A 24,405-nucleotide genomic window follows, 5' to 3' on the forward strand; every position below is an offset into this window, starting at 1 on the left:
GAACGAACATGATTGCGTTGGATTCAACTAACAATCTTTCAACAATAGCGGATGTTAGTGTTAAAATTGTTTTCGCGATCGTGGAAAATATGCAAGACATTTAATTGAAAAATAAATAAATAAAATGCGCGCGTTATAGAAAAAAATTATTAATGTGTAATCTTTTCGTGTAATCTTTCGTGATATAATACTTCTGAAACATGATGTTTTGCAGTACAATTGCAAGCAGTTGTAAGAATCGGCGATCAATCTTATTTTTATATAATTTGTTAATATTATGATTCAATGGTAGATGTTTTCTTTGTATGTACATACGGCAATATACAGAAACATGTCAAAATAAATTAAATTACATTTAATTAAGTTCGATATTTCTTTTACATGTATCTATCATAAAAATAATTCTTTCTCTACTTGTTGCTATAAAAGTATGTACTTTACGTATTATAAATAGATTATAGTTAATTTATATATTTATATTTATTTATATATTTATTTAGTCTTTATTTATATGTATTATAGTGATTTATGTATCTCATTGATAACAGAATATTCGACAATATAATGTTGCTAATGGAGTATATATTTTTCGAGAAAGAATCGTGAATAAGAGCTCGCGCTTTAAGAAAGTTTATCCGATCTTCCAGAAAGTCGGAAGCGAGCGGCAAGACAAGTAGCGGGGACGACTGCAGGGTGTGCCGGAAGTCGTTCGGTCCCGAGGAAGTCTCGCGAACTTGTTGCGAGTGTCAACACAAGGTCTGCGAGGACTGCGCCTCGTATTCAACGACAACAAATTCTGACGATCCAGTGAGTTTGTGCGCCTCTATTTCTAATTAACCTGCTTGTTCATTGTTTTCTGCCGGTAAATATTGCCGTAACACGAGATTGGATGGTGTCTGGGCTCAAATAGATTTCTAGATTAAACGGACGAAAAACACAAAGGGACGATAAAGGGCCGAATTAAATGTGAAAATTTAATTTTGAAAATAACATTATAATTAATAACCATGGCATATTTCACTAGTATTTAATATATATTCTCTCCATTTATGCGTTGTTATGCTTATTAATAAGAATAATTTTTTAATTTAATATGTGTCATATTTGTATATCGAAGAGCACTTCGTATCTTCTGCACGCGATTATATTTTATATATGTAATTATAAAATCGCGTGAGAAGCGTATCTAAACACGAAACGAATATATAAACCAGGTGTCCCATTTTAAAGGACCCACTCAAATATCTCATTGTCAGAAACACTGCGTTAAATCGAAAAATTTTTCCTACAAAAGTTGTAGGGTTTCGAGGGGGACATAACATAGTAATATTCATTTGACCTTGGGCGGCGTCTCCAAGGTTAGTGAAGGTTAACCTTAAGTGAAGGTGAGAATGAATTTTGAAGAAAATAAAAAAATGCTTCAGATAAAAGTTGTTCAAATTAATTAGTAGAAAAAGATGTTATAATAAAAAATATGGGTTTCCATTTAAAAAATTTATGCTCACCTTCACTTGACCTTGGAGACGCCGCCCAAGGTCATATGAATATTACTATGTTATGTCCCCCTCGAAACCCTACAACTTTTGTAGGAAACATTTTTTTATTTAACGCAATGTTTCTGAGATATTTGAGTGGGTCCTTTAAAATGGGACACCCGGTATATACGCGTAAACACGCATGCATTTTTCATAATTATATCATATGCAAATTAGAAAAAACAATATAAGAATAGCAAATACATTTTAAATGTGCGATTTGATTTATAAAGAAGTTTCCATATAAATGTATTAGAAACGAAAATCCTACTACTTGCGTATTCATCGAAGCACGAAACACGAAAGGGAAAGTTAATTATCGCGCGATAGTGACAAGAAAAGCCGGAAACTCACGGTGATACGGAGCGAACGAAAGTTTCCTAATACCGGGCCTAACACCACCTTGTGTAAATCACGTCCACCTCCATTGCTTGCTAATTTTCCCACCGTCTCTATTGTTGAATTTCATTATTATCTGAGAGTATACACTTCGTTTGACGCTATTTTCATTTTGAAGCGCTGGTGGATGGATCAGGTTGAAAAATTTTACACTTTAAAACGAAAATAGCGTCAAGTGGAATGTACTTTCTGTCTACCATTTCAATTAATTTTAGGAAATTACAATACAAAATTACTAATAATAAGATTCTCAATTTTCGATTATTTAGAATTTTTTCCAAAACCACTGAAAAAATAAAGCTCCTTTTCATCAATAAAAAATTTAATCTACAAATGTCGAGAAGCAAAAAGAAACCAAAATTGACAACTAAATTATCGCGCTAAATTATCAGAAACGCGCGAAAGTTTAACGAAAAAAATTTATTCGCGTTTTATACGTTTTCGTTTAATCGCGCCATAAATTAATTGGGGAACACCGCGATATTATTTGTTCCCCTTTGTTCGCCGAGTTAATAAGAATAAAAAAATTTTATTTTAATATTTATCATTATTTGTATATCGAAGAGCACTTGTGAAATCTGTCACGCGATTATACAATAGGTACATATATGTTCGCGCACGCGGTGTTGATCGCGCATTAATTCTAATTACACACGTAATTGATAAATTCGATAAATGCGCGCGACCGATCGCACGATATTTAATCTCGCGTTTATTACAACGAATTACAACGTGTGGTATGCCCTTGCATGAAATTCCTGCGGGCAACCCAAATTTGCGAGAATGTGTGTAATCATTCCAAGAGTCTATTCATCCCGTGTCTCTATTCATTCCTAATACATGCGATATATCTACATACGCTCTAACCTAAATTCGTTGAAATATATATATATATATATATATATATATATATATACATATATATGAAATATATATTCTTCTATATATTTGATAAAACGGAACGTTGCGCTATAGAATTGCGAGAAAAGTCGTCGTATGTGAATATGATGGAAACGTGTGCCCTTAATAAATTTCAAGATTTGCATTTATCCTCGCCATTCGCTATTTTTCAAGCTCCTAGCACGCAGAAAAAAAGAATAATTTTGTTTTTATAAAGCGCACATGAATTTCACTATTATAAATATGTATTATAAAAAGCAGGTCGTATAAAATCCGATTATGCAAACATTGCAAGTTTTTATTTAAAAAGAGGATCGCAACATTTATAATAAGAAACTTAAAATTAAATCAGTTTTTATAATTCTTTTTTGTATTTCTTTTGTATTCGTAATATATTGGTGTTTAAAAAGTAAAAATAAGTTTAGATAAACGGAAAAGTTTATATGTGTTATATGTGTGTGTGAGGTCTCTATAGATTTCTAACAAAATATTTTTTAAAAACTGCGAATAAAAAAATAATTTTCTTTTTAGTATCGATTAGTTCAAATAAAACATTTGTATTTTATTTCGTTCATTATGCTTTTCATATTTTAATTGGATCCATCATTAATTCGGCTTGTAATTAAAAAAATGCTATGAAATCCATCTACGCGCGTCTTTATATTGATAAATAACAAAGAATCAATTAAACTGACAGTTCCATCTGTATCGAAATCAAACATAAAAAGAGCAAAGAATAATTATATGTCAGTATCAAACGCAAGCTTTTCGCTAAGTATATAAATATCTATGTGCATCGATGAGTGAAAATGCTTTTTCTTCGGGAAATGTTACAGTCTTCCTGGCGATGTAGCGTTTGCCGCCGAAAGATCGCCTCGAGGGACCAGCCGATAGTGACACAGGAATCTACGGATTCGCTGCTAGATGTGCCGATCTTAGAGGCTCTCCAGAGGAGGCACAGCGACGCCCGGCTTGGACCCACCGGAAGTCAAATAGGTGCACTCGGAAGCGGATTGGCTCCGCCGCGAAGCCCGGAAATCCGAAGGCATTCCGATGTTTCGCCGGCAAGTCTCAAGGAATTGGAAAAGGTAAGCGAAAATTTGATTCGCGGCGAGAGATCTGTGCTTTTCTGATTTGAACGATTAAACGAGAATTGGATGACGCAAGTAGCATAACTATCTCAGTGATCCTAATTTTTCTGATCGATTAATCTAATAATGCGAGAGTAATTGTTCTAGAGATAGCACACGGTTTCGATGATATATTAATTAGATAATATATATAAAGGACGCGTTTTATAATAAATGAAATCTCGGCGATAGAACTATCACATTTTATTGCACTTTAATGGTCAAAGTTTACTTATTTTACTATACTAATCTATAAAATTTTAATATTATTAATCTACATTTTAATATTTAAATGTTTTTTTTTATTTCAAAAAATTAATATATTTAACACGACTTTGTTTTTGTGCGATGAAGAGTTCAGAATATTTTCAAATTTTTAAAATTGAGAGAAAAGCCACGCTTTACATGCGCGATATATCGTTTGACTGGCTTTCTGTGTTACTCACGATTTATCATCGCACGAAATTTCCTTTCCCATGAGATGCATAATTCAGCATCCCTGTAAACGCGAAAATGTTCGTGCGATCACGATTGAAATTAGAGTTGCTAAAATACCGCTGCGAAACGAGTTACTGTGTAACATGCTTTGAGTGTTCGCTTAAATGCTTTATAAATCACACTTTGCTATTATCTCAAATGCATACTTTATACTACTCATTGAGATTCTTGCACGCCACTGCATCATGCAACAAAGTGCAGATCGCCCAACGAGGGATATCTCGAATTATTTTATTCGATTGTGACATCGGTGACAATAGAATTATATAAAGTACGGTTCTTTCAGTTTTTTTCTTTCCTTCGCATTTTCAATTATTGATTATGCAATAATTCGAATTTAATTATATTTCAACCCCTCCCCCCCTTCCATATTATTTTAAATAAAAATTGGGCAGAAAAATATCGCTATTTATATCAATCACATTAATTTTTCTATTAATACATTAAACGCATTTTCCATTTAATTTTTAGTTTTGCTCTCTTTTTAAAATACATTTTTAAAAAATTATATTTTAAAAATTAAATATTTTAAAGCGTATATACTTAATAAAAAAAAGTTAAATACTTTGTACACTATTTTGAAAAATTTTTTAATACTTAAGAATGCTTTTCTGAAATTTGGAATATAAAGTCGCTCTCGGAAAATAAAATTGCATAACAAAATGCAGAATTATTATGAATTATTTATGCCATGCCTTATTTTTATCGTTATGCTAAGATAATATACGACAATTTATGAATTATAAGTTGTTCGAACGATCAAATCGACTTTATCACGCGCGACTTTAACGAGACGCGCTTTCGTCGATGTCGGACTCGACACGGAGTTCGACTACTCGACGAGATCTCATTGCGCGCAGATCGTGTATACTTGTCCCGCAAACTGAGTGCCCGCAAACACGCACACGTCGGAAACGAATATATGTATGTGTGTGAAACCAGACTTCTCATGACCCGACACTCACTCAGACCAGACAATTATCGGGTATGCAATTACCGCGTGACGATCGTAAATGCGAATTTCATGGAACTCGGATGGAAATGCATTGTAATAAAAATCAAATATGCGTTTTACTTTTTTAAAATAGACTCGAAGAAGAACCATTATCATTTTACTTTCAAATCCATATAAAAAAAAATCCGTGATAAAAAAAATATTAAATAATTGCGATTATATAAATTATAAATATAACTGTAGCAAATTTTGTAACATGTTGTAAGAGATAAAAATACTAGATAACGCTGCCTGACATTTTGCTTAACAAAATTCATTCTACGTTACGTTACATGATTCCGCGTTCTGCAAATTGCTTGATGTGACATTTACGTGGAGTCGCTATCCTTGAATTTAGCGGAGCTTCGGTTATTGACTATCATGCAGCTCCAAGGCTGAAACTTACAACTTGTTGCGAATCGACAATTTCGTGGTACCGGTAAAATTTATCGACAACAACGTTCTTGGCAGAATAAACCGGATTCACGCTTGCACGGACGGAAACAAAGGAAAATTGCGTGAAATTGAAATAAAAGAGAACGTGCTTCTGCATATCGGTAGGAATAAGATTAAAAACTGCGAAGTTGAAAATTTTTACGAGGTTGTATATCAGATGAAATTGCTCATTACGCGGAAAACTGAAAAGCTCGAAGCTTTTACAAAAGATCGCGCTTCTTGCGCGCCAGGTTAACATTAAAATCTACGTTTCTATTTTTGCACACATGTTTCAATTTTTATTTTTGTATTATTCGTCTATGGGGATATAGAATATTTTCGAAATTTTTCAATGCAACACGTGGCCTCGCGTATTTTTGATAACCGATTGTTTTTTCAAAATAATTCTCTTCTTGCTGAAATATTTTTTTACTAATAAAATCAATCTACTATTATCCGTATTTTCCATGTATTTTTTTTTCGCATCCTATTCATTTGTGTCAACCGGATGTAAAATTTTTTCATATGCAATGCCTACGAATCTAAATCCTTTTGACAACGAACATGTGTATATTTTTAGCAGCGAATTCGACGCAAAAGACACGCCGGTGGCGGATTCGAGATCGTAACTCCGCTTTGTCAGGGATGTCGTGACGCAATGAAATACATCCTACGAGCATTTACGCACGCGTAGGCATATGCAAACCCCGAGAGGTGATGTCTCGTATTTACGATGGGACGAATGCTAATATTGGAGTTTATCGTTCGCTCTCGCACGCGTCAACCCCGCGATACCCCGCTCGTTAACCGGAGGAACGACGTGACGCGTTTATCTTCCTCGCGGTAATTGTCGTTGACGCTTTTTCCATCTCGAGATTCAATCCACTTCGATGCCATTCGCACGTCACGGTTACCGGTTTTCTCGTGAGCTAAAGCGGCCGCATTGATGGATGAAGTAGAATGATTGCGGTGCCGCGCCGGCGCGGAAATTGCGGAAATGTAATCGCGACGTTCGAGGGAGGGCGTAAAAATAATTACCAAACCTACAAAGAGATGCTGAAATTATTTTGCGATTAAAATCCGGGTCCCCATACAATTTAATCTGATTACCGCGTAAATTCGAAATGTCATTTGCATGCTTGTATTTAAAATTTCGATAGTAATATTCGGTCGAAAAGAGATTTCTGTACTCTTTTTTATTTTATCTTAAATTCGTGTCATTACACAATTTAATTAATTTTTTAATAATATACTTTTTACATGAAATAATCTAACTCGGAGATCGAACTTTTCTTTGTTTAATAACTTCGACCTCGTTACTGCAGAATTTTTTTAATGTTCAGCGATTATAAACGCGTCCATAATCTACGTTTTAAAATTGCATTCGGTATTTGCGTTTACGCCTCCGAAGTGTCCTACATAGCGGCTATAGTTTTCTACCTACATGCGCTCAGACATACATATTTGTTGGCCTACGCCTATTGGATAATTTACCACTGACTGAACATTCTAAGTGATGCATAGTATCCGATGCATCTCCGCATCGCACACGTCTCATGCTCCGAAAGTCGCCGATATATGTATGCATACGTACATGTATATATGTGGCATGTGTGTTAGCATCGCATCGTACACTGCGACCCAGTTTAGATATCGAATGGACCGTGCAGTTGCGACAAGTACTGCAACGTGATTTTCTGCTCGAGGCCAGATTATCGCGGAACGTGTGCGGGAGAGGAGCCAGCATCTTTTCGCGCGCCTCGTCGCGTCGTCAGGTTAAAACGATATTTTCTCAGGGCACGCTCGCGCATTGCATCACCGTGGATATTTATGCGCGCGACAGATGCTCGTAAGAGCGGGATCGAATCGCTGACACATCCACCCGATGGGTAGTAAGAGAGAGACGTGCCTCGTCCGTGGCCCCTTCCCGAGGCCTTAATGGACCTCTTAAATGCTTAAACCCTCTCGAACTTGGTCGACGGCGAGCGTATCTCGTCTCTCTCTCTCTGTCTCTATCTCTATCCCTCTCGCTTTAATTGTTGCCTTGTATAATTATACCGCGCGACAGGACCGCGTGACGAAACCCGGACGAAGTTAATTTTCGGACGTGGCTCTATTTCATTATTATCGCGGGCTCTCTCGGCCGCGATCTTCCTCCTACTCGTGTTTCCCACAAAAGCGTTGTGGAGGATGCTATTAATTTTCACTACTAAAGAGAGCAGTTTACACTAGCTTCGGAACTGTCGGGCAAAAAGTTTTTGTTGCACTTTGTTGCAGGCGGCACGAAGTTTATTTTAGTCCCGTATAGAGTCGATCCGCGTTAAAGTATATGCGATATATACAATCACTCGTTTCATTTGCAAAAATAATATCTGACGTCACAAATAATATATCTTCTAAAGACAATTAGAAACTTGCACATCGAGCAATTTTACTTTAACTTTTCCCGTTCAGCACTTCTCGACTATGGCTTATCGATAACATTGATAACATATATTGATTTAATTTCAAATAGAGATAGATTGATTTATATAGATAGAGCAGAATGAACTTTTCAGCTTTTACATAGGTACAGTATTTAGTAACTCGTTGCGTAGTAACTCTATTTAGAGATTCTCTTTTAGTAGCTGTATATTCAAAGAAATCGATTCAGTCAAAATACAGTCGCGAAAGCTTCATTCAATCATCTGAACAATCATAAATCTCTAGAGCTAATCTTTGTGCATTGATCTAACACGTCAGCTTCTAGGTGTCGGTCTATGCTGCCTAATCTTGTACTTGCACCCCCGCCTTCCCTTGCCGTGTTGTTGGGGATGCTGTGACTTTCTCCCCGCCCTACATGTGGTTTCCCGCATCGAACCCTAATTCTCTTGTGTCGTAATGTTGTAGTTTCGAAAGGTTGCAGGGGAGCGGCAGAGGGAGGAGCTCAGATGGGAGCGCGACCTGGACCGGAAGAGCAAGTCGAGGGGTGGCTCGCCGGATCGCCATCAGGCTTCCGACAGAGGGAGAGCGACCAGCCCTCAGAGAGTCGTCATGCCGGCTCAGATGGGCGGTAAGGATCGTTTTATTCGTATGAGATATCTGTTGCTTCACGCATGCCGCAACAGATTTTACGTTTCGCGTAATGACCGGATATGACGATATAATCAAGAAAATATCCGTAAAGACAACGTAACTTTGCTTTCTTAAAATGGAGAACAATAGAATTTATATTTGATATATGTGATATTAATATATAATAAATGTATAATCGAATTTTTGACTTTTTTCATTTTGACAAGTAGATTGTTTTTACGAGTATAACTTAAAAATTGAATCTAATTAGTTTCTGTGAGATTTCTAGTATCATTAGCATTGAATTAATGTAAAGTAATTTGAAGCTTGCAGTGATAGCCAGAGTTATAAAATTCGTTAATATAAATATAGAAAATTACTAAAAATATTTTTGCAACTTGAATTATCATATGCTTTTCCGTACTGTGAACGCATTCTATCATTTCTAGTAAAATCAATTGGAAGATATGGTTCGAGAATAAATTTTGATTTTTCATTCCAATTACTTGGGTAACATTTTTTTAAATTTTATTGATAAAGCGATGGAGCAGGAAGGCGATCCGGAGGACGAAGAGGAGCGTCGACGACGCGCTCGTCGTGGAGGAGGTACGATTCGCCGTAAATCTCGGGTGACCAGGCAAAGATCCTACGACGATGAAATTAAAACGGCGGCCGCGATGGCGCAGCCGACGCATCCCGACACCGGTCTAGGACTTCCGGTTCAACTGCCCAGACGAGCGTCTGCCTACGACGTTTACGCCGTACCCGGAAGCAGCGGCCTCAACGCGATGGCCATCGCCGCCGCTCAACAGAGAGCCTCTATCTCGGCGCAAGGTACGTTAAGAAATATTTTTTATTGTCATAGATAAAAAAATTATTCTCTCTCGATTCTCCTTTTTATAATTTTAATTCAATCCGATAACGTATAATTCTCCTAATTTCGTTTCAATTATATTTAAATATAATTATACAATATATTCCAGAAAAAATATGAGATTAAAATAAAATTAATTGAAAAAATTAAAAATAAAAAAATAAAATACAAAAATTATCGTCACGTTTTTTGAAAAAAATAGTTTCTTTGTGCAGAATACATATAATATATCATGCACAGTAAACGTATAAATTTTCAACCATTACGAGGCAATATGATGATTTGGTTTCACAGTATTTTTTAACAGAAAAAAATATCATGTTTAATATTCATCCGTAATCATATAAAATATATAGTGCGCCTGCTGAAATTAATATTTTCCCGTTTATCGCACATTTTAACTTTATGCTTGAAATATCGGGTAACTCATTATATCAGCTATAATATTTTGCGTAATAATATTTTGCACGACTCATCCGTCAGAAGTTATTTTGAAACGACGGATGATGTTTATCAATAGCCATTTGCTGTATCAGGTACGCATAATTTCTCTCGCTTAAGCGCTATCTTTTCTGACCTCTCGGGCTATCTATGAGAGAAACTTTGGCAACCTTCTCGGCTCTTCGATCTTGACTAAGATGCCAAAATTTCCAACTTCTACCTCGCTCCCTTCGAGAACTGATACAACACGTGCTCCGATTTCTTGCAAATTGCACATTTACGAGTTATCGCAACGGTACCCTCGACAAGTTAGAAATGCTTGCGCTCTAAGGGACCCTAAGGGCGACAAAGACCGTCGAAAAGGATAATCGAGTAGAGCAGCAACGATGCTAGCTCGCTCGTACTGTTCCTTCTGTGTCCGTAGCTTCCTCTGTTTCACCGGATACAATTCGCTTCATTACGCGGATGCACTTTATAGTTTTCATCATCAAAGCGGCAAGCAACTTTCACCATCAAAGAAATGAATAAGCTGATTTTCGCTAAGCATATTTCGACTACAGCAACGTGGTCTCGATCTATTCTACCGCGAAGGATACATATAATGATATATAATAATAATAGAGTTCCTAACTTGTAACGTTTTCAAGACACGACTTCCAATTAACTACGCGATCTCGTATTTCGGGGAGAATTCGTAATATTAACGTCTCTAAAATAATATATGTATACATATATATTATGCAATTTTGAGGTAAAATCCCTTTATGAAAATTTCGCGTCATCAAATTGCTGGGAAGTGTGTAATAGTGCTGGTAGTTGTCGAAAATAACGTTAAAATTTCCCGTAGGAAACAGCTTTAAATAGCGACTGCGCGAAACTAGTTTCAGAATACCCATTTTCATGCATTCAATTCAATCGCGTCTGTTGGGGACGTTGCGGATCCTGAGATGACTGTGTAACTTTAATACTGCGCGTGCATATTGCCAGTCTGCGTGATCGGAAGTGCCAACCAACTCTCTCTCGTTCTCTCTCTTCCTCATCTCGTTTCCCGCGTCAAAAGGTCGTACACACAGAATCAAACTCAACTTGCAGATAACTTTCTGCGAAAACTATTTCCGACGCATCGCGGAGTGGCGTACGCGATTTTAAAGCTACCTCTTTCTGTACACATATACATATGTACATACACGTCGATCGATCTTCCGAATATTTTTCAAATCTCCATTCTAACGAGTCCGATGTTTTATAGTTTCAATTCGCGAGACTTAGCTCGGTGTGACGCGGTTTCCAACATGCCTGCAGTCAAGTCACACGAGTCAATATTAAATAAAAAAGATAAAATAAATCTCTTGACCAGCAAACTCGAGTTTTGCATGTCAATCGAAAAGCCACGTGAGAAATTTCCTTTTCGAGAAATTCGATTGTCGCACACAAGGAAATATAATATATTGTCGCGATAAAATTGGAAAGAGCGCAGGATGTATGCAGCAGTATAGGGTGCCCTTAAGAGTAGAAGAATTTTTTTAGCTCTTTGAATGAAGATTTTATCTTCGCAAAAATTCGATTAAATGCTTGTTATAACTTTTCAACATTTAATATTAGAAAATTTAATAATCCGTATTAAAGTTTCTTTGAAAGTTTGTTTAATAAAATAAAGAATAAAAAGTTTAAATGGCGAAGAGTAAGATTTGATTAACTGCTCTTCCAACCGCAAGATTAAATCATTGTTTAGTTTCAAAACTGTTTAGTTTCCATTTCTCTTCTTTCCCTAATCTCGGTTATAACCCAAATATTATTTTAACCGTGATATATCTGCAGTCAAGCAAAAGAGAGAGTGTATTACATTCAGGCATTCTGTATACATATAAAGTAACTTATGCTAGTTTCTCTAGAAGCCAAGAGCTGAATACTTCTGTGTTATAGAGAGAAATAACATGGTACCTACTTGACTGGCGTATTTCAATATATTGCGAAACGCTATGACCATTTTATTTCTTCCGAATACGTTTAAGTTTATTAGGTTTCTTTATATGTTATCGAATAAATAAATATTTCAATATTTCGATATCAATTCAACTTTTTCTCGTATATTTTATATTTAAAATAGAATTATTTTTTAAATAGAAAAAACACTTTTTTTTATATAAAACGGAAAATTTGTCTTCAAATAAAATTGTATAAACTAAATACATAATAAAATTACATGTTGATAATTCGCAATGACTTTGCGATTTAATGATTTAGTAAAATTTTTATGAAAAACCTTTTTTTAGTTGAAAAAAAAAAGATATATATATACATGATATTATCTATCATACATTTTATCCGTAAAAATTTGTCTTAATTTTCCGATATATATAATATTTAAAAAATAGCTTAAACATATAGTCCAACGATTCCTATCATTTAAACGTGTTATTAAATCTCTGTCACTTTTAATTCTATTATCATTATATCGGCCAGAGCGTTCGTTTTTCAAGTCGATTTATTCGCGCTATAATGCGAGTCATATTAAATATTTCAAGTATAATATAACTGACCTTAAAATGTCCTTAATCATTTGTTTCCTCGCAGGCGCCCGAGAATCTGAAGAACGTCCCGTAACGCGCAGATCCTCCTTCCGCGCTGTAAAACCGGTGATGCCCTACGAGGTCGCGGCCGACGACGAGAAGATGATTAAGCTAGATTCGTCATCTGCACCTGCAGTGGCACCGCCTGTATCTCAGCCCGCTCTTGTACCCGACGAGGAGAGACGTAATCGGCGAAGAGGCTCTCAACTGTAAGTTATATCAATGACGTTTGTTATCATAAAGATTTATCATGCTTGTCCGTAGATTTATTGCTTATAATAATAAAAGCAAAATTAAATCCATTCAGGATTCAAATGTACCTACTTAGTTTGAAATGGCATGAAGCCATATTAGAGATTTTGTCGCAATTTAACTTGATGTCCGTTAAATAATCTTTAAATCTTTTAATCTTTAAATCTCTTCCACGAAAAATTATTTTATTTAATACGCTTTAAACTTGTATATTGCATATATACAATGTTACATGTATTTAAGTTTGAATAAAAATCAGAATAAATATCAAGTAGTGTAGTTAGTGATTAAACAGATAATGTAATTAAATGTATGATTAATTTTGAGTTTTGCTAATGTTAATTGCTGTTCGTATATTCGTACATATAAACATATTTATTATTTTAAGTAATTAACGATGAATTAACGATGAGTCTATATACATACAGTGTTCGAAATAATTTTTGAAGCAAAAGTTCACTTATATTTGTACTTTTCGACTTTTTCTTGCAAGAAAAATGTATGCAATTTGCGTGCTTTAATTTCAAACTCCCACATATTTACTTGTTCCCTAACTTCTCCGAATGACACCGAATTTTGACGCCGAGACAGACATTTCGTCCCCGCTTTTAGAGTAATTTAAACTTTTGCCCTTGTTTGTGCCATCGAAAGATGTGAAAGTGAAGTTATATATTTGCGATAGGAGGTAGAAAGTGTCCCTTATTTTATATAATAACACAATGATAAGTAATTATTTGGCGAATATCAAATTAAAAATACATACATACAATTTTTTGTTAAGAACAAACAACTGCAACAATTTCTTTAGGTCGCATAGATTCTTTACTGTATAAATTATATATATTTTCTAAATTAATTTCTCTAAAAATATAATTAAATACAAATTATTAACACATATTTAGATCATCGAAAATACATGTGAGAAAGTATTTCTAAAGTTTTATCTTTCATGAGTTATTATTTCCCTTTTATTATATTTATATCTATTTGAAATTATACTATTAGATAATTCCGTTAGTTCTAATAATTTTTTTTTAGTAAGATTGCTTACTTATAAAACATATAATGTATATAAAATGTGGAGAAAGTGAGAATTGACTTTTCAATGAATTGATTCGAATATCTAAAAATATTAAACGACATATTTCAGAATAAATTCATCGTTAAAACGTTTCTTAAACAATATACCTCCGCAAAGTTTTTACAACCTCCCCACAAATATATATTTTTTAATTATATTTATTTTATTGTGAAAGAGAAGCAACTTAAAGTATTCAATGCATATAAACTATCTTTTTAGAAGATAGCAGAATCTCTTTACTGAAACTCTCACAATGTTGATTTTCCATTCCACACTTCTGAACATGAAACGGAAATCTTGATATACAGGGTGTCCGGTAATAGTCGCATCAACCGTCGTGTGCAGGTAGAGCTAGTTAAACCGAGTAAAAAAGTCCTCTACCATTTTGCGATATTCTCAATAATAAGAGAGATATTAATTAATAAAGATCGGCCAATTCGCGTGACGACGGCGAGAAGAGACAGCCCAGTTTTATGTCGTTACTAAGCATGCGGCGAAAAGAAACAGTATAATGTTACACGGTTGCTAAGCGCGCGATGAAGCGGGGAGGAGCGCTTTACAAAAGACAGTAACTCCATACGAGTAGCGCTAACTCTGGACCCCCGAGTGGGCTGTCTCTTCTCGCCGCACGCTTATCATCGCGCGAATTGGCTGATTTTCTTTAATTTATTTCTCTCTTATTATTGAGAATATCGCAAAATGGTAGAGGACTTTTCTACTCGGTTTAACTAGCTCTACCTGCACACGACGGTTGATGCGACTATTACCGGACACCCTGTATATCATGAAATATGTTCAGATAATTCAGATTTCAAAACAAGATAATGAATATCGTGCATTCTACTTTTGAAGAAACAACGCTATCGTGTTTACATCTCATTAAAGCTCTTTTGTACCGATAGTTTGAATTAAATAAATCTATTTCAGCGGTTCTATAGTTTCTTGTAATCTTACGTAAACAAAGAGAGAGAAAATTTACTCAGCTAAACTACTTAATACGTTAAATGTCAAGTTCCAAGTACCTTTTTTTTTTTAATCACGAGTATTTGTACGAAAAATCATTTATGTAGATAATAGAAATGAACATTCTTTTTTAACCATCAACGTGGCAAAAATGAGAATCGATTTACCGCTCTTTTCTCCCGCTTCCTTGATTTTATCCCCCGTGTGGTTGCTTACCTTTTATTTTTTCCAACGGAACGACGTGTAATGTGTGTTGTATAAACGTATATACGCGCATTACAAGCAAGAAGTCGAGGGGATCGCAAACAGGGAAGTTTGCTGCTAGTGAAATAATTAATACCACCCAACCATCCCCCTTCTCATCTCTCCATTCTCTCCTTTCCTGGTCTTCGTTAAGTGCGCGCATTTACTCGTGTGAAAGCATCTGCGGTTCTAGCCAAAGTCGAGTTCTAAACTGTTATAATTTCAGCGAGCTTAATTCTCCACGCTGTAACGATTACTCGAAAATATGCAGACGACAAACTTGCGATATTAACTGGTCGGAAAGCTTGCGCCTGTGTGAAATGCGATACTCGAAATGAATAATATACAATAAAATTACGAATTTAAAACATTCAAAATTTGTGTTAAATTAAAATTTTTGTCAAACAATAATATATTTTTTTCTTTTTCTATTTGCATTATTTATACCTTTCGATTTAAGATAAACGTCTTATAAAGTAATCTCGCTTTTAATTTTAAAGGGACTTAATATTGATCGTCCAAAGCCAAATTAATTTAACACAAATAAAACTGAACATGCGCAATGGTCATAATCATACGTTAGAAAATAATTTTTTTAATTGGCTATATCGAGATCTAGGCTCTTCAGCAAATTCAATGACTTGGTAAACGTCTCTTCATTCTCTACTATTCTCTATATTTTCTATAAGAAGGGTCAAAGGTCTATATAACATAGAGACCAAGAAAGTGTCATTCTTGGGACGTTACGCTTATTATAGAAAGGGTCTTGTGCGTTACGTGATGTATTTCCTTTATCAAAATTAGCTTAACCTGGGCGATCCTTTGCCAGTCTTTGTATCGATCGAGTGAAGAGAAGAATAATGTGCTAAGGTCAACCAACATTATAAAGATAAAGCATATAAATTGCTTTTATAATCACTGTTATCTCATACGGTCAGGTGCTGCTAAAAATTAAAACTCTTGTACACGTCGATTCTTCATATTGGAGTTACTTTCGATACCTACATATTTTAACAAAATTAAGAGATAAACTAAACATTACAATAATGTAAAAAAATTTTTTCGTAATTTTTGCAAAATAATAGAGTTGAATTAACGATAGATATTGATGATTGTGATATGTTTAAAAAATAAATATATCTAATTTTAAAAAAAACAGACTATAATAATAAATGATGACTTTAATCAGTGTGATTCATTCGTGAAGCAAAATCACACATAAAGAATATTATAAATAATTTCATATAATTTCTTCTCATAACTTTCTTCCTGTCAAGTTGTTTTTCAAAAATATGTAATGTGTCGAAATATGAGTGTTTCTAAAATGTTCCTAAATTAGATCCGCTCATCTACTAAATGAGATAGTTTTACATTGTTAAACTTAGAAGGAATGCACTGAACATAGCTCATGTAATTTAATCTGGTAAACGAAGCGCACATACGAAGCTTCCACCAAAATACCAGTTCGTTTTTACGTTTTTGAGAAGGGTCATTAATTATTTGCAACCGATCAATGTGATATCTTAAAGCGGCACCATTCGTTGACCTCAATTTCGAAGCGACGCGACGCGGCGAGTTGCTAAATCGGAAAAGATGAGAAAAAAAGATGTCACTGGAATTAAAACAACTGCTCGATTTCGTCTCCTGGCTTACTTCGGCTTATATCGGCTAAATGTTGCGCTGCGAAGAGCGGCATTAGAATAGAAGCGGCACTTGCGCTTTAATACGGTCTTGCTGCATGACGTCGAAATTCGGTCGTGCTTCGAATGCTTGCATCGGGCGACCCGCGCCAACCACGATCTAGGTATCGTCATCTTGGTAGACCGCCGGAAATCAGGGTAAATGGTCCCGATAATTTTACCAAATATCGCACGTCTTAACTGTGTACTTTCGACTGCTGTCGATGTATTTTCAACCCGCCTCACGTATTAAGTAAAGTAAAGTTAGAGAAAAAGAGCTCGTTCTTCCTCTCTTTCTTTTTTCTTACAATTGTTTTAAGAACTTGATTCTACAGCAAGAACACGCTTCATTTTCGCGTGATAAAAACCATTTACGTTCTTATAATACAAAAACTCATTTAAATAATCACTTTTAAATTTATTGATTATATCATCTCTAAATTCGTAATATTTAAAAATTTCAAGAGATTAATAAATAAATATTATATAAAAAACATTTTTTTGCAAATAATTGGTATATCACGGTAATTATAATATTTTTGAAAAAAAATGCTTTGCTGCAGCAATACACTAAAAACAAATAGACGAAAATAATAAAAAATATCATTTTTCCACCGAATATCTAAACTTTGAGAAAAATCCTTTCAAGTTTTCAGTTTTTTATTTAGTTTAGCGATGTAATTTATGAATAATTGTCTAAAAAGGTATTTATATTTCGAGAAAGAAAGAAAGAAAAACGAATAATAGCTTATACTTGCTTTCCTTTCCCAACAAAATTTAAAAACACAACAGTAGAACTTTTAATTCTCATTTACTTACAACCCGTCCACATAATTATATTCAGTTGTATACTGTAGTTCCGGTCGCGACATAATTTTTTTAATCCCAAAACTTTTAATTCCCTTTTAGAACTTAGGAAAGAAACTGCGATTTAATGTAATTATATCTTATTTCATTATTCTGTATCCAATTCGCTATATGACTCAAAGTTTCATCGTGACTAATAAGTTATAATGTAGAAACACGAGCCCGCATTTATTTGATTTGATTACACAATATGCAAACATGCAACATCTTCACACTTTTTTAAACAGTTTACTGAATTGGGAATAATTTTATTCTCCGACAGTTTAATAATATATAAAAGATACCAAACGCGTATATATAGGAATTAATAAATTCGACATGTTTTTATTAATGATATACGTTCTCCCCGCGTTTTCTTTCTTACTTCATCTTTCAAATAAAAACTGCATTTCTTCTCAACAACGCTAAACGCGTGCAAGTAAAACAAAATTCCATTTCTTCGCAAATTCTTGGCCGTGTGTGTCCTAATCGATATCGTTGCGCAGCTCATTCTTATTCGGTGAAATGGCTAGGGAAAGCTTTTATTCCGCTGGAGTTCGTGATGGCACTGTGCAATTAAGCGATTCTCTCTTCAAAGAGTGACTATGTATGAGCCGCGATGAACAGAACGGGAAGAATCTCATAAAGAGATATGATCTTGTAAATTTCCATCTACCATCGACCAATCCGCGCACAAAACGGAGGGAAGAAAGAGAGAAAAAGAGAGAAACCTCTTTTAAAGCTGACATGTGACATTGCATTTGATCGTAGGATTCGATCTGAATGCAATATGGCTTCCTACATAGCAAATGAAAAAAAAGTTTAATAGAAATCCAACAAGAGCGCGCGCACACATACATATTCACTTCTGCAATCAAATGTTAAAAAATCTATGTTAGATAGATGATAGATATTTTTAATTACACTTTAAACGTACACAGTCCGTATTCTTTAAAATCCTCTTTAATTCTATTCTCTATTATCCTCTTTAATTCTATTCATTTATTTCCCATCTGCCAGTTTTCTCACGCTTATTTCTAGCTTAAATTTTATAGGATGGTTATATTGACGTACATTAATTTTTCTTAATTATCATATACACGTACATACACATCCTTGCCAGTTTATTTACAATGCGTATTCATACTTTGATTTCAATTTACACTTTAAAAATAGAATATACGTCTGGAATTTAATTTGTAAGCTGAGGACACGCTTTTATCAAGGAAATTCCATTTTCTAAAGGTTAATGGTGACGAATCGGAAAGGACAGAGGCCAAAAGTCTCTTCGGAAAATATTAAGAAAAGTTATGTACGTCAATACGACCACGCTCTGTTTGACCGGTATATTTAATTTCCTTCTATCAAGTTCTCATTATATTTAAAAAAATTTAGCTTATTCACAATGTTGTTTCTCTATGCAATTATAAGTAAAATTTTTCAGAAAAAATTTTTAATGTAGAAATTTGAATTACTGTTGATCGTGAAAATTAGGAAGATTGATTTGTTTAATTAATACTATAATTAAAAACTGCAAATAATATTAATTGTGATTTAACATATAACTTATAATACATCTACAAAGATATAACTATCTTAATGATTCTGAAATGGTATCTCTGCACAAATTATAAATGAAGAAAATTATATCTCCATAATTGGCAATATTGTCAGAAAAATATTTATATATAAAACGAAGAAAACCACATTAAAGTGAAATTATTACGTATATCGACGAAACGATTTAGCTAAGAATTCTCGCAGAAAAAGAGAGAGAGAGAGAGAGAGAGAGAGAGAGAGAGAGAGAGAGAGAGAGAGAGAGAGAGAGAGAGAGAGAGAGAGAGAGAGAGAGAGCGAAAGATTTGCGAGCGATCTTATGTGCATCAAAACACTCTTTCTACTCCATCGAAACATGAAGATTTGAAGGAAAAATCAGATGCGTGATCGCACGCTACTTTTCAATCTCGATCTGCGCCGAGATATTTGCAAAAACGTTTCGCCGACGGCTGTAGTATTTTTATTTCCACACTATAAATAAACGTCCCTATATAACATTCGACAAAATCGTGCATTAAACGCACGATTTTGTTGAATCGATGGATTCACATGTGATAGGTCGATTGCTCGCGGCTAAAATCGCTTCTTGTCGATACCACACGAATTCGTATGATTGAACGCGGTTATAGAAGGAAGAACTATCAATGCAAGATGAAAGGAGATCCATTCGCAGAGCAATCTCGCCCTTATAGTCACCACTCGCTGTTAACAGCAGATTCTTTGACGAATCTCCGGTCAATTATTTCTCGAGGAAAATTAAATGAAAAAATCTAATTTTAGCATTATTAAATATTGAAAATTGAAGGATTCCCTTTAACTAAATATAAATATTAGTAAACTTAGTAATATGAATAGAAGACAAATCTTCTTTTTCCAATTAAGTTCGAGTAATTGACATTATTTGAGAGTCCTTTAAGAGAAATCCTACATCCTTGTATTTTTTTAATGAGACTTTTTATTAAAATAATATATTACAATTTGTAATATATATATTTTTCTTGTGTATGTCTAGCTGTAATAAACAGGGAAAGCGCCTCGGAAAATTGACCTTCTTTCCATAATTATATTCCGTATTCTGGAGCGCAACGATGGTTGCAAGCTACTTCAAAGAAAAACTCAGAATGCAATTATGAATGTCCCGAAAACAATAAGATACGAATACGAGGAAGAAGAACGAATAAAATGCGAAATAATGAAGGAAATTTTTCAATATCATTGTGTGAAGTCATTGTGTTATATATCATAACAGGATATATTAATCAGAAAAGTACAATTAATCAGGAAGTACAATTAATCAAAAACGTACAATTAGAAAAAAAACAAAGTCACGTCGAGAGATAAATTTTCACATGTATGTGTGTAATGATTTTTTTCCCCGCGTTTCCATCTCTTCGGAAAAAACAATTGAACGATAAGCGTGCCGCGATCGCGAAATTATGCATCTCGGGGGAAGCAGAAACGCTTTTGGAACACTCGAGGGTCGTTAAAAGTTGTACGGCTCGTTTGAAATCTGTCTTATTCGCCTCGGCGTTCGCGTTCGCGTTTTTTCCTTTTTTTTTTCAGAAATTTTTCCGCGCTGCGCATAAAAATGCGAAATGATAAGCTCGGTGCTGCGGGGCACGCGCTGCCGCGGCCGTCAGCAAAATTGCAAGTTTCAATTTGCGAGAGAAAATGGGAGGATACGGGCGGGGTCGGAGTTGCATCAACGTCATGCACATCGAGAGGATATCTTCTGTTTTTAATGCAGCGTAGCCGCGGGGTTTTCAGACAATCGTTTGCGTATAATCGGCTCGCAACCGACTTATGAATTTTTATTTATTGCGAGAAGAGATGCGGTAACTTTCCGCTCCGTTACTTCGAAAGTAGAACGTTGCAGGAAACGCGATGCAGACATATATGTATGTTCCTTTAACTCGGGCACTTATTCTTGAGAATATCTCTCGTAGTTTTCGAGAGTCGAACTTGTAGTCAACCTTTTTACACAAAAAGCGATCGAGACCGCGATCACGTTTTCCTGGTAAAGTAAATCTTGAAGAAATTCCGTCAAAAAGGCTGTTAAAGTCACCGCGATATAAATATAAATAGACTGCACAGAGTATAGCGTCTCAATATAAATTTTTAGTCCATTTTAATTAGAATTCAACATTGAGATATCACGATACTTTTCAATATGTTTAAAAAAAGTTTCGGGGAAGCCGCAAATATACAGTTCCAATTAAAATATCGTCAAACAAATATATATACATATATCACCTGGTGCTTCTTACTCTTCGTAGGTATACATAAACTTTAATCTTTTATATTTCTTTATTTCATTCTCTTTATTTATTCTGTTTTCAACTAAACAGTTTACCGCGAAAATGGAACTCTATTGGTATTCTTTGGCGTTAGTTTGTAGCTGGTGTTCTTGTCGTAACTATCGCGCTAAAATTTCTCCTCTCTACATGGAAAACTTTTGTGGGATAATGCCGGAAACTTTCGATACGATACACACCAAGAGCCTCGTATATACGGCAAACTGCTTGATAGTGCACCGGTGTTTCGATGCTTTCCTCTTGACGTTTACATACCAGAAACCATATTCATACACATTTAACGTCAAATTAATCGATCTTCTTGAAAAAGCTACATCTCCGTATAGAACATAGTTTCTCACACAGATAAAAAGAGATTATTTTTTAGAGAAATCTGAGAGACCAAATACATTAACGCATAAAACACATTCTATTCAATATGCGTTACATTATTCGTATAAAATTATTCTTGAAAAATGTTTCAAAAAAATTATGATTTTTATAGAAAGAAAATATAATATATAAAATAATAGATTAGTTTTTAGAGAGATTTAAATTTCGAAAAAGTTTAGATGTGTTAGTTTGAAATTTTATGTCTCATATATTATACGTGAAAATCGCGCACAAAAATTATCTCGCGAGTTAAAAATCAGACCTTTGCATTTAGCGTTAAATGTATCCGACGAAATCCGAAAAGCTACTGGGTAGCGTTTTTGCACTGGATAAAATGGTGGTTATGGCGGTCGAGACTACTTTATGAACCTCGAATGTAAGCTTCTTTAGCCTTTATAGCGCGGAATTAGGATGGTAATTTGTGTCCATGGTATCATGCTGTGCGCGGGCGGATAAATTCATTGCTTGCTCATTGCACGGGGAACAGTTTAACGCAATTGCGACTACGTTTGAAAATCTCGTCGCGGTAAAAATAAAATAAAATAAAAAACTTTATTTTTCCTTGATAAAAACGTCAGCGGCGCGACTGTATTTTTCATATTCTGTCTTCGCTTGCCTTCCCCTCTCGTAAAAAAAATCTAATTTAAGATTTTACTTGTTTTATGTTGTAAGTTAGAGGCATTTGATGAATTAAAGCGCGACAAGCACAAAGTCTAACTTCTTTATTACACTCACGAAAGATTCTTTTTTTCTTTCTTTTTTGTGAAATTGTAATTAGAATGATATATATATGATACAGAGATATATGCATACCTATTTGAAGTCAAATATTAAATAATTATAATAATGATTTCGTATAACAAAAATGTCTAAATTAAATCTTAAATTTAAAAAATTCATATTTGTCAATCTACATTTTCAGTTGCTTTCAGCTCACTTTTTTCAGTTAAAATTACAAATAATAATTCTTTTCAGAAACAAAAAAATTTAATTATACCATTCATTCGATATAAATAAATTGTACATAAAAATTGTACATAAACGAAAGATGTAATGGCATTTAATATCGTTGAAAGTTTATTTTCAAGTCAACATGGTTTTGTACTAATTTCATACTATTTAGCAAATAAAATAATAATATAAAATATCGTCGAAAATCTATTACCGCAATTTTAACTGAGAAAGTTGAGAGTTCAATATTGGCTGTAACATTCTTCAACTATTGCTCCGAGCGCGCATTGGCGAAATTATTAACAAACTTATTTCGATTATTCTGAGATAGTTTCATAATAACAAAACTTGCTTCAATATGATCAATATCCATCTTGCGGCTTTCGCGATAACTCTACAATTCATCTATATAATATAATCTATATAATACTTATATATATATTCAGTTGCTTTAAATCGGCTTATGTCCATGCTCACATCAACGTCTTTAGTTTCCGAAGCGAAAGTTTAGGCGACGATAAATAGTTCGCTAATGTTTGTTCATGTCGTTGGCAGTAAATGTCAACGATAAAATTTTTAAAGTAGAAAATTAATTTTAAAAAATATACGTTTATATGAGACTATTTTGTATATATGAAATTTATAAAAATAATCCTGATTTTATCTTAGCTGTTTAGACAATTTTAATCGCTTCTGCCAAATTTCAAAATTCTGCCGAATATCAATTAATTAGATGTTGCAAAAATTAATTAGATGACACAAACTATGGCGGTAAAAAATTATTTTTTTGAAAAATTTTTTCCTAATCATGTTGGGGATATTTTTATTTCAGACCTGACATAAATGCGATAAGGGCGTTGACATCAGCTCAACCAGGAGTGGCGAAAGGCGCCCCTCCAACGGCTGTTAGCAGAGTCGCAGCTGAAGAACGCGAATTGCCTAGACAGGGCAGTCTTGCTGACGGGGAAGGCATCAAGATCGTTATTCATGACGTCGACAGTGATCTTGGTAAGACTTACTATCGAAACTTTATTTTCCAAAAAAATGTATGCGTTAACCCTGTGGCTATTTTATCGTCTCTTTCGATTGAATAGTGTCCTTCAATATTCCTCTATATTTTTATATTTGAAAAGAATATTCATAGTATTATCAATTTCACAAAAGAAAATTATTTATACATTTAATCGAATATAAAGCGAAATATGATTATTTTTTTCGGGCGTTTCATAGAAATAGTTCTTCCTTTACTATTATTTAATCGTAATGAATAAAGAGTCTCAATATTTAATTATACTTTGTATCTTATTAAGGGAATA

The 24,405-nt window shown here is 34.3% G+C and overlaps 1 protein-coding gene across 7 annotated transcripts in view; it reads left to right on the forward strand.

Annotated features, from left to right (window-relative positions):
- The window catches only part of Fife (regulating synaptic membrane exocytosis protein fife), a 172,326-nt gene that overhangs the window by 79,753 nt on the left and 68,168 nt on the right, over window positions 1-24,405 (forward strand). For 6 of the 7 annotated variants that reach the window (XR_014426318.1, XR_014426319.1, XM_083048651.1 and 3 more), the window contains exons 5-10: window positions 648-807; window positions 3,671-3,922; window positions 8,781-8,943; window positions 9,486-9,779; window positions 12,835-13,039; window positions 23,922-24,097. Coding sequence is in view for 5 of the 7 variants with exons in the window: in XM_083048651.1 (XP_082904777.1) it covers window positions 648-807; window positions 3,671-3,922; window positions 8,781-8,943; window positions 9,486-9,779; window positions 12,835-13,039; window positions 23,922-24,097 (1,250 nt within the window). In the remaining 2 variants the exon portion in view is untranslated. The remainder of the gene's footprint in view (window positions 1-647; window positions 808-3,670; window positions 3,923-8,780; window positions 8,944-9,485; window positions 9,780-12,834; window positions 13,040-23,921; window positions 24,098-24,405) is intronic. The other variant, XM_083048652.1, reaches the window with a different exon arrangement.

This window comes from Prenolepis imparis, unplaced genomic scaffold, assembly GCF_030444845.1.
Source record: "Prenolepis imparis isolate NDT839.2.m4 unplaced genomic scaffold, iyPreImpa1.0 SCAF_10, whole genome shotgun sequence".
Classification (NCBI taxonomy): Eukaryota; Metazoa; Arthropoda; class Insecta; order Hymenoptera; family Formicidae; genus Prenolepis; species Prenolepis imparis.